At 37.2% G+C, this 12,219-nt stretch overlaps 1 protein-coding gene across 1 annotated transcript; it reads right to left on the bottom strand.

The window, feature by feature from the left end:
- Positions 1–303: 303 nt before the first annotated feature.
- LOC149102193 (E3 ubiquitin-protein ligase NRDP1-like) lies at positions 304–9,990 on the bottom strand. The gene is made up of 3 exons (XM_089275173.1): positions 9,581–9,990; positions 4,847–4,901; positions 304–802 (listed from the first exon to the last, which is right to left on the bottom strand). The coding sequence occupies exons 1-3, from the start codon at positions 9,748–9,750 to the stop codon at positions 782–784; spliced, it is 246 nt and encodes an 81-aa protein (XP_089131299.1). The 5' UTR covers positions 9,751–9,990; the 3' UTR covers positions 304–781.
- Positions 9,991–12,219: the final 2,229 nt, after the last annotated feature.

Genomic DNA, 12,219 nt, shown 5'->3' with positions numbered 1-12,219 from the left:
CATCTAAGTTTGAAATGATAATCAATTCTTTTCTTTATACTTTATGCTTTTAATTTTCATCATAAATCTCATGTGAACAAAGATAGCTCTAACAATTATTTTACACTAAGCTTAAACTGAACTACAAAGAAATATTCGCGAGAAGAGTGTCACAGAGAGGTTGTACTTGTAAACATGAACGTCAAGCCTGATTTCTCCCCAGCTCCTTCCATCCCAGGTTCCCTGTTGCTTTTTGCATTGATGAGTTTATTTTTGGCTTCAAGAGAATGATAAGTGTACATTTCCAGCAAATAACACACAGGATTGGGTTTTAAATGTTTAATTGACAGTACATTGACAATAAATAGATAGCTTTCCATGGTGGTTGCATGTACTGCCAGAAATGGGACCTGCTTGAATGGTCTTGCAAAGGTAGTGGAGGATGGTAACTTAAGGTTTAAAAAGATCAAAATAATAAGACTCCTCATAATATTCACCAGTCAAACATTGCAGTAAATGTTTATATGACCTCCCTTCCCTTTTTGGTTTTCATATCACCCCTAACTCTTTTCAACAGAAAATGTAAACTAAAAGACAAATTTCCTAATGAGATCCAGCACCAAGAACTTGAGTATGTATTTACCATTAAAAAATGCAATTCTCACAATTAAATGATCCAACCCCCATCCACCTTTTAAGTCCCGTCCAAGCAGTTACAATGTGGTAATGTACATGGAGCTAATATCAATTTATAAAACATTAAAAAGCTCATTTTCAGTGTCAATGTATTGAACTGAGGTCTTCAGATTTTCAGCACCCTCACCTGCACAAAAAGGAAAAATAAAATTTTCTGAAGCATGTCAAACAAACTACAACAATCACTCTGCATAAAGCATTTTCGGATCCTTACTTAAAGAAATCAGACTTCAAATACCTAAATTGTTGCTGATTGTTAGGATTAATATTTTAAAAAAGCTTCATTAGATTATTTTATTATTAATAAAAAATTTATTATTATGATTATGATTGTGATTGTGATTGTGATTGAGATTGTGATTGTGATTGTGATTGTGATTGTGATTATTATTATAATTATTATTAAACTGCAGAGGCAGCCATCTAATCCTTTCTTTTTTTGGATGAAACTCCGATTTTTTTAATACTGGTGTTTTTTAGTGGGACCGGCAAAACAATAATTATATAGAGGATATTACTAATTAATTGTTCCGAAGGCCAGACGAATGCTTCCGAACATTTTCAGAACATTTCCAAACATTTTCTGAAGATTACCGAAGGTTGCCGAAGATTGCCGCAGACAACCGAAGAAGATCCAAAGAAGTTTCAATCATACATCAACAAATTTAAGTGTAGTTAAAGGGACAAAAGAAAAATGTTATCAAAAAGGAATGATATCTTCACTGTGTGAAAGATAAAAATAGTATCTTCACTGCGCACAATGAAGATATGATTTTTTAGTAAAAGGAAAAATTCTGGTATTTCACTGGTGTTTATATAAAAAAAAATTAATATATCCTTTGGTATCTTCAGGCAATTGATTATGTCTTTTCATGATCAGGTGCACTATTTTAATTGTGTGTGGTTAAAGTAAGTTAATAATTTGCATATGGCTGTTGTTACAGTTGTAGGTCACAGCAGAGCTTGCATTGTAATGCACTGGTTATTAATAAATGTGCTACAGTGTATATTAAAACCATTTGTAAGGTCCCAGACAATACTAATGTTATCAATGAAAATGACCAAGAAGTATAGACAATTCAATCCAATCAACAAAGCACTCTCAATCAGTCAATTTAAATCAATCAAAAACATACCATCAATAACATATATGTAAGTTAAATTTTGACACTGACAGGGTGGCCACAGCATGGTTGTTCAGAAATATAGGAAAACCGGAAACTCATGATTGAAAAATAGGAATTTTCTTTCAAAAAAATAGGAAAATCAAATATGAATGCTAAGTTGTTGGACATAGATAGTCTCCTTACAACCAACCCATCAGCTATCTCAGTCTGCCGCTTTAGTCCATCAACAGTGATACAAATGTACATACACCTGTATGACAATGCTAGCATTTTTCTTAAAGTTATTCTTGTTAGCTCTCAATGTGATAACATCAGTTTGTTTAACAATGGATTACAAAATAGAAAAAAGCAATTGACGGGCAATCGGCAATCAATTGTCAAATTGACATTTAAATATTTTCTTAGAAGCAAGACTTGCGATTCTACAATGAATTCATCAATTCGAATTCATTGGTTTTAACAGTACCCTCCAGATTCACAGAAACTACACTGGCTTTTCAAAACTTTAACATCAAACCAGCAGATCTATAATAGAATTCTCACAAATTGCCTTTCTGTCCTGGAATCACAATATCTTGTCATAAATGTCAATATTTGTATCATGGAAAAAGATATCCTGATTCACCGATGCCTTGGTGTGTCGTTGCAGCACTACTAATCCCTACACTAAAACTCAATTGTTCCTGTCCTAGCAATCTCCTAATTGTTGAGCGGCTAAGACTCATTTCTTTCTAAATTCCATGTAACGCAAAAAGCAATGCCTTGATCACAAGTTAGTGTATGCCAGAGACTTTGATTTCTCAGCTGATTATTGAATTCTAATTAGTACCCACAGAGTCCTAGGCTTGACCACAGTAAATGCAGCATCGGAAATGTCAGAATAAGGCCAAACCACAATGGCCATTCTAAAGTCAGGACGAAATCTTCACACACATGGTTCACCTTTACAAAGAGCAATTTGATTGGTTGTCGATAGTAGCCACAATCTGATTGGCGTGACATTCATGCATCCCTCACTTATCCACTCATCCACTCATAACATAACCCAGAAAAATGCCAAAAAAATACAGTTAAACCTGTATTAGGCGGACACCCTCGGGACCCTTGCTGGTGTTCACTTAATACAGGGTGTCCGCTGAAAACAGGTTTGCTCAGAAATCGTCTTAAAAGGATCTAATCAATATTGGTCAGTATTAAAAGACCTTGAAAGGGACAAATAGCATTCTTGTGAACGATCAATAACTCTGAAATACCATATTTCCATAAACAATGACAAGTACATGAGGTAAAGCAATTTAATATACAGTAACAGTATCTATATTGATCGAATCATGTGAAGGTTCACAAAATCAAACAAGAACAAAAGTTCTGTAAAAACAAAACAGAATAACAAAACATTGCATTTCTATGACAGTTCAGTTTGTTGGCAAACTTACATGACCGATCTACTAAAACGTGGACAAAAAAAAATCATGCATTGTTTTTTGCAGTGTCCACTTGATTTAGGCTTCTAACAACAGAAATGACCATAAAAGTCAAGTTTAAGGTGTCCGCGTCCACTTAATAGAGGTGTCCACTGAATACAGGTATTTTTTACAGTCAATGTGGGAAAAGAAAAATGGGACTTGTTCTGCTTTCTGCTTAATAGAGGGTGTCCGCTTAATATGGGGTCCGCTACAGGTCTGACTGTAACTAAAAAATGCTTGCAATTGTCTTTCTGCATTTTATAGGAATATTAACTGAAGGGTTAATGAAAAACCTTCTCAGCTAATAGCCATTTCTTGTCTTGGTGAGCAAGTCACCTCATTGACAGATGAAATTAATTGGCGGTTTCAGTAAGTGCCACAGAGTCTGCGGCAATAGTAATGAAGTTTCTTTTGTCACAAATTTACTAGTTTTACAGGTAACTAATGTGGGAAAGTTTTGGCTGAATATGAACTTTTGGCTCTCTTTCATAGAGGAGGAAACAAACAAGCTGCTAAAGAGAAGCAATATGTTTCCATTGTTCATTTGAACCCTGGCAAACACATAATAGTTATAAAACAGATGAGATTTCTTGAATTGAGCTAGGGAAGATTCTAGAAGATACACAATCACAGAAGCGTTCTTTGCACTAAAAAAAGGAGAACTGATGCTACCTGAATATAACTGCTATCCCTGGCCTAAATGAGAGTGTGGCATCACTCATTACAAAAAATAAAAATAAAAAAATGTGCAACTGAACTCGAGAACAGAGTTTATCACACTAGCAATGCTAGAACACATGCGTCTTACATGTTATGTTCTACTACAACGAAAAGCACTCAACGTTTGTGGGTAGTCCTGCATGAAATGTATCTTTCACCTAACATATAGTTGACATTGACACTAACTTATCTGCTTATTGCTTTTGTTTTTAAGAGAATAGCACCACAAGGATAGCATGAGATTTGCAAAACCATATAATATATATATTTTTGGTCATGTTATCAAAGAAGCAACGTAAGTATGTCACGTTTTACGTAATGCACACAGGCACCTATAGCTACCCCACCAAGCCCCCCTTCCCACAAGGCTACTTGATTAATTGAAATTAATTAATTAAACAAACATTAGAGTTTACAACTAATGGCGCTATTGCCTTATTGTGTTATTACATTAGTGCCTTAGTGAAGAGCAGCCCCCTAAACCATCCCAACAGTGCACTCTACACTAAAAATGATCATGTCAGACCACAATTTGAGAAAAATTAAATAGGCGCCCCACCTCCATCCCCACCCCCCTCCCCCGGTAACATGTGAAGGAGCTTTAAGCTTTTATACATGTTGTTTGTGTTTTAAAAGCCATTAGACCAGATGCCCCCAGGTGTTGGCGATACTTGTTTTAAGGAGCTATTATTAAGAGGGAGATTGGAAGAGGGTGTAAAATGGCTATATATACTGATAAATGAGACACAAGAGTCCCAAGTCAAGAAGTAGACTTGAATGTTTAAGACCCAGGTCCACAGCTCTTAATTTACATGGTTTTTATTTCGATAGGTTTGCTTAAATCACAAACACAGTTACCTCTTGCACCAGGAACTCCTGCTTATCCACAAGGCAAAGAGCTTTAGGTGAATTCCTATGTGTACATTGCAAACAGAAAAAGGTGAGGACACTCATTACAAACAAATTTCCTCTGACCCCTCTATCAGGCCAAATGTACATGCACACAATCAAAATTGACAGAGATAAATTGCTATGTCCCCAGACCAAGAACTGAATATGCAAAAGGTAGCCAACACTACAGAGGATCTGTTTGGTGGAACAAGATTCCCTCAGAAATCAGACACCTGCATAGTTTAAGTGTTTAAAACCTCACTGAATGGGAAAGATTACTTTTAGTGCACTTTAAATACATGAAAGAAAGTTTCATTATATAGGTTTTTACTGTACACTAGTTAAATAGTTCATTAGTTAATGTAATTGATGCATTCCTGTAAATATAGTTACTTTATTCTTTTGCGATGTTTCACACAACTCCTAGGAGGAGCATTTTTATGATAAGTTTCATGTTTTAAATAAAGATTGATGATGATGATGTGTACATCACCAAACACATATCACCAGCTGCTAGTGACATGCTTATCCTTGGCAGTGAAGATCTTCTTTGGGGATACAGAAAACATGCAGTGCTGAATAATCTACAAGCTGGCGAAAGGGGAGGTTAACTGGTTGCAATTAATAATAAACTTAAAGAGGATATGTTTTCATGATAATTGAGCAAACAACATTTTTTTCTGTTATCAGCTGCCCAATGAGGCGGGCAGCTGGATTCTCATGCCAAGGCTTTGACTCTTAAAAGCACATTTTCACAAACGAAATTCAATAATAGTCAGAGTGAATGCTGTTTTAGTTCTCAGTTAAAACAATACCAAATTTATATTGGATATGGATGAGGTTTGCAGTGCGGTATATGTTTCATAGTGTTTTTCAGCCAAAGTTTTGTTAAAAGGCGGGTTTTCAATAGCGATGGAGTTGGAGTCGTAGTCAGGGTCATAAGAGAGCTTCAAACCTATTGAAAATTGAAAATCAGAGTCATAAGCAGAGTCATAAGTTCAACGGAATCGCAGTCAGAAAGATCAGAACGTTTCTATTTCTTCCAATTCTGTTTACGACTCTATTACTTAATGATCCAGTAAAAACTAGGTTGTTGGAGTTGGAAGCAGAAGCAGAAGAACCAACCAATCACAAGGCCCAGAATCAAACATTGTGACTGTTTTCTTCTTCCACTTCTACATCCGACTATGACAATCTAGTTTTCAGTAGATCATAAACGACAAAGTCATGAGTGGAATGGGCATTTTGCTTCCAATTCAGTCGATTTCATTTTCACAAGATCATATCACTGTTTGCTTCTGATTACTACTCCGACTACCAGGGCTGTCAATGAGGGCCGTAACCTGTAACAACTGTTACGGCTGAGTATGTTTGATGGACCCTTGATGTTATGGGTGAACTGGCCTGTAGTTGATACAATTCACCTATAAAGTGACAAGTTTGCTAAGGGTGTGAAGATCAAGGCTACAGGTAAATTAAACCTTAATGACAGCCTTGACTACCACTCCTTCACTAGTGAAAACCGGTCTTAGGGGATCTAGAGAAGAATTCATTAATAACTACATGTAAAAGAAGTCAATATTAAGCTGAAGAATAATCAGACAGGTGATGATGTTAAGGTTGAATATTACATCAGCAAATCAGATTCAAAAAATAAATGAGAAAACTTAGTGTAGAAATATTTCTCAAACAAAGTCAAAGCCATGTGTTAGTATTATTACACATGGAATTAGGAGCGTGAGATAAATAATTGATACATTTATTAATCAACCCTGCTAATGCCACAAAAATTGTCAGTGTTAGTTGGCATTAGCCAAGCATTTATCTTTATGCTCTAATAACAGTACGATCATTTAGAGTGCATCTAGATGTCTTATTTGTTTCCGTAGTGCAAATATACTGATAGTGTGCAGGAAACTGAACAGACCTCATACAAAAATGAACAATGTGCACTCATCTTATATCAGTGCTGGAAATAATTTTTGTTCTTTAACAGGACATGTGTCCATTCAAATCTTCATTTTGGTTGGACATCTTATCAATTTGACCGGACATTAATTTGCATAATTGATTTGCATAAGTAATTAGCATAATAAAATTTATTAGCATACCATAAAGATTTTCAATACAAATCGTTCAAAACTGCATTTAAATTTGATTCACTTATCATTTATGATGATAAGATGACTTTATCTACAAGATGAATGCACCAATCTCTCCTGGTTATCTCCTGATTATATGCTTTTCAAGCAAACCTAGTTTTCTATTGAATGCTACCATTAAAGGGACACAGTCAGCTTTGGGACTGCACTGACCTGGAAACTAGTTTTCTCACTTTGAAAAAAGTTCACCTCAACCTGAAATCAAACTACGTCCAGAAATCTGCTTCAACCTTCGCAGTGTTTTGCTTGATTTCCAATCGTTTACTGAAAAGCTTGTTTTTGAGTGTGCTTTTGCTTATCGTATGATATTATTTTTATCATATTTGATTGAAAACCGTATGGATCGCATCTCTGTGATATGTAAATTAGCTATGAAATGGTATCTAATGTGCATGTGCTCCAGCTGACTGTGTCCCTTTAAAGCAGGAGCCCATCACTAGGAGTGTGCAACTACCCCAATTACTCCTGTCCCAGCCTTTTCACAGACCCATCTATTTTTAGTTTGAATTTCTTGCGAATTCAGACCCCCGCAGGAAACCTCAGTGGCCAATCACAAGCACAGACTTTATAATTTCACCGGAAGATTAGGTCGATATGTCCACCTGAGGCCGCCATTTTTCTCCCTACCGATTCACACTCATTTAGACTGGAACTGACCTTTTTCATGGGAAAAGAAACCTAAAAATAGACTGGTCTGTAAAAATACCGTGACATAGGCTTAGTATGGGAGTTGCAGGCTCCTAGTGATGGGCTCCTGACCAAAGTTGACTCTAGGGTACATATATGAAGGGCTAACAGCATATCGCAATGCATGTAATGCATAATAGAGTGATTTCTGAAGAGTACTTTATTTGGCAAGTACAGGAAAGATGGACACTTCTGCTTTAGATATGGCAGGAGCCCATAATGTGCTCCAGGATATGGCTCAAAATTTCGGAGTCAAAGACCCAAAATTAAAAAAAATCTCGTGTATCCATTTGGTGACTAAGTGATAAAAATCAGGTAGGAATTTTATTCAGAAAAGAACTCAATCCATAAAATCGGTAAAGAATAAATTCCAAGACTTTTTTGGCCGCTAATTTTGTATACATAGCTCATGTGATGTTTATGAAAGATTCGTGCATTCCAAGAAACACAATCGGTAGGCATACATGGCGTACTTAATGCTCAAGGGTTTGCAATGCATTATAGGGCAATTTCAAACACGAGCCATTTGCAAGTTTTCCGATTTGAGCGGAATCCTTTACAACAAAGCAAATGGATAGATTGCTTTCTTTTCTTATGTTGAATGTTATAGAAGCAAAGATATTTGACTATGTATTTCTGGAAGGGCATAACGTCTGAGAAAATAACCGTTATTGATCGTCAACACAGAGAAACGTAGTCGCCATTATGCAGGGGCACCCAACGACCGTTTTCTCTCTAATGCTGTTAGATGCTGTTTTAGGCTATCTGGAGTACTTTTAAAGCTCTGTAGGTTAATTTTAGGTTGCAGTAAAAAAATGTTATCTGTTCGGATATTCTAGGGGAACTTGAGTATTCTCGAATTTATTAGGGCTTTTTTGTCCATTTCCCGAAAACCTTAGGTTTTATCGCCTTTCCGAAAATGATAGCTGACCTTTTTTCGGTACTCAAAACGACATTTTCAACAGTCCGAAAACAACAGACATTAAATTTCTCATATCACGAAAGTTCGAGGTGCCAATTCTCTCAAGAAAATCAGAGGGGATTAAAGGCCTTCCGAACAGATAATTTACCGAACCGATCCGTTGGGTGCCCCTGATTATGGTAGCCTGTTAACGCAGACGTATTTTCGGCTGTCAACTAAACCAGAATTTTTGGTTGCCAAAGATGAAATTGTGGCCACATTGGCGACCATACCGGTAGCAATTTCGAGCCTTTTAACAATGCGTCCATCTAAATTTTATGGATGGACAATAACTTGGTGTTGGTGAAATGTTCGGAAATCATGTCCGATCATAATGTAAAGTGGCCCGACATATTTAAATTTTGGTCGACTTGTTTTAAATTTTCAATGGCAGATCATTTTAAAGATCAATCACTTCGCTTCACCAAAAAGAAGGGACGTTGGCGAACTAACCTTATCCGTTGGCGGACCGATACCGAACTGGCCATCAGCGAAAGAAACTTGAGGGCGAAACGACCCAAATACTTGTACACGAAAACCGTAAGGCAAGTTGCTCGAAGGATACTTGGATCCCAGTACACGCAATGTACTTTCAAACAGGGCTGCCTCCCTCACACTTATAACACTGTGACGCGAAAATCGAAAGAACATCTTGAAGTTATAACCGCGTTCAAGAGTTTGATGGCCCTCAAGTCAGTCCACCTACAAGAGCACTGAAGACCAGATCTTCCTGCGACGTCAAAACACCCGCGAAAACCCGAACTTCCCGCGCCATCAAAGCCTAACAATAATTTCGTGGTCTTCATATCATGATGTCATGATGGGCTCCTGCCATAGCTTATTTTTTAACTTTGTTTATTAGCCTCGTGATAAATCTTAGCGCAAGCTTGCCTTTCAAACAAGCAAGACCTGCAAAATCGATGAGGACACAACGCTACGCCGATCGGCTCTCTCACCAAGAAGCTACAGATTGGACAGAAAAGTTGCTCCAGGAGGTCCTTCAGAATAGGATTTTTAGCTATTTTTTCCCGATCTACTTCTAAAATCTTGTATCCTACCATTTTTGAAAGCACTACGCAGTAGCTACTTGTAGGCTCGATTTTCAGCCGTTTCAGGAATCCTCTCGATCTCCTAACGAACGTGTGTGGCTTAATGTGGTTAGTACCATATGTAAGACTACGTATAATGTCCCGAGAATATGGCTGTAGCTCTAGTATACCCCTGTAAACCCTTGTACACCCCTGTAAACCCCTGCATACCCTTGTAAACCCCAGTATACCCCTGTAAACCCTTGTATACCCCTGTAATGCATCAGTCAATTCCAGCAGTGCCCATCCCCTCCCCGGGCTAACCTCCGGGCATTAGCATTTTTTAAAAAAAATTGGCAAATTCCCCGGGGTGGGGACGAAGAAAGAGGGCAAATGCCTCGCCCCCGGGATTGTCGCCTTCCAGCACCTCCGCAGTTTTTTAATTAATCAGTGAATAAAACGGTCAACTGTTCAGTATTTTCATGCAACAGTAAGACTTCAAGGACAACAATACGTGTTAGTTGATTCTGATTATATTTAATTCTTTATATTTGTTTTTAACAGTTTGCTAGAGGATAGCTGGGATTGCGGCGGACGTGCCCCCAGCCGTGAGCGATGATGGGCGCCTGTATTCGCAGGCTACTTTTTCTGTGAAGAATCAAAACATTTTAAATGATGATGCATTGCATTTTAAGCTCGCAAGATCTGTCTTGAAGATCGCATCATTTGAATTCGCAAACCTTAAGTATTTTAACTCCACTTTCACGAATTTAAAAAATGCTAGGCTAGTTTTGAATGCGAAATGCGAAATAGTCGTGTTCACGTCAGTTTACGTTATTGTTTTGTGATAAACAAAATATAGTTCACCTTGTCGCTTATATTTATATGCTTACAAGAAAACATAACTTTAAAAATAAGTTTCTCTAGTCCCTGACGGACAAGCCATTGTTCGACAAACGCCTCGTCTTTCCCGATGAACTCATCCATGGCACTTTCCAAAACACGCGTGTCGAATGCCTGGGGGTCGCCCCGGGGTACGCAAATGCCCAGCCCCCGGGCCTCGATAAAATTGCGGACGCCCCTTTTCAAACCTTTGTTTACCCTTGTATACCCCTGTAAACCCTTGTATACCCTTGTATACCCCTGTAAATCCTTGTATACTCCTGTATACCCCTGTTAACCCTTGTATACATCTGTAAATCCCTGTATATATGAGATGAGCCTTCAGGTTTGAAACAGTTCGTGAGTTAGTAGTATGCAAATGGAACGAGATATTTTTATTTTTAGTTACAAAGGTAACTTGATACTTTTGTTTTTCACAAGGAGTAAATTCAATTAGAGGTCACGAATCGTCACTCCTAGTTCTTAGGATATGTTTTAGAGGAGACGAGACTATTTAGATTTGAAACAGTTCTAACGTTTACAATAGTAAGTGCAGGTAACGATTGTTTTGTTCTTGTTGCATGCAAATATTACAAGATATTTTCATTTTTTAGTTACAAAGTGTAATTTGACACTCTTGTTTTTCACAAGAGAATAAATTCAATTGGAGCTGACAAATCATCACCACCCTTTCCCACGAGATGTTTACTATCTTTAGTAACAAATGGTAGCTTAACACTTGTTTTTTTATATGGGAGTAAATTCAGTTAGAGCTGACAAGTTATCGGCTATTGTTTCCAGGATATTAAACAAAAAAGAAACTGTCATTTCTGGATGGGTTTTACATCTCTGCAGTAGCAGTTTAATAGTTTTATTTGATGACATTCATTTCAGTTCGATATTTTGAAAGGTAAAAAGTATGAAAACTGTTCAAATGTTCTTTGAAGACTGTGTGGCACCAAGTTAAAGTGCAATTTAATTAAATCAGACTTCCAACGTGTCAGAGAGGTTTTTTTTTTCTCTTTCTTTCTATTTTCGGTGAAGTTGTGTTGTGTTGTGTGAAAAGGGTAAACTTACGACTCGTATAAAATGCGACAGTGTCAGAGAGGTTTTTTTTTTCTCTTTGTTTCTATTTTCGGTGAAGTTGTGTTGTGTTGTGTCGTGTAAAAAGGGTAAACTTACGACTTGTATAAAATGCGACAGTCTCTTAATTAACTTGAGTATTTTTGAACAAAAATTTCTCTTGGGGGTTGGAAGGGCTATGTGATCGGTGAGTGAGGGAGTTATGCATGTGCGCATGTCACACCAATCACAGTGCGGGTTGTATCAAAGAACGAATCAAATTGCCTGTTAGAAAATAAGATGGTATCTATATTAATCTGCAGACATGTCAGATTACTGTAGTTTGTTCAGTCAAACATTTTATGGCTTACTATTTAGCTATCTTACCATGACTGATGTAACATCGCATGTACATCATAAATTCCCAGTTTCTTTCTTGCTGTACATTGCAACCAAAAAAACTTGTCAAATTAACCAAATCATTACTGTAAACAGCTCCATGAATGCTCCTACCTCCGACACTTCACACAAAAAAATAACTCTTGCACGCCTTGCGCG

The sequence above is a fragment of the Orbicella faveolata genome, unplaced genomic scaffold (genome assembly GCF_042242905.1).
Source record: "Orbicella faveolata isolate gen_17 unplaced genomic scaffold, um_ofav_v1 contig_36, whole genome shotgun sequence".
In the NCBI taxonomy this organism is placed as follows: Eukaryota; Metazoa; Cnidaria; class Anthozoa; order Scleractinia; family Merulinidae; genus Orbicella; species Orbicella faveolata.
Note: the sequence above shows the minus strand (reverse complement) of the source record. Positions and strands in the feature narration are given on the sequence as shown.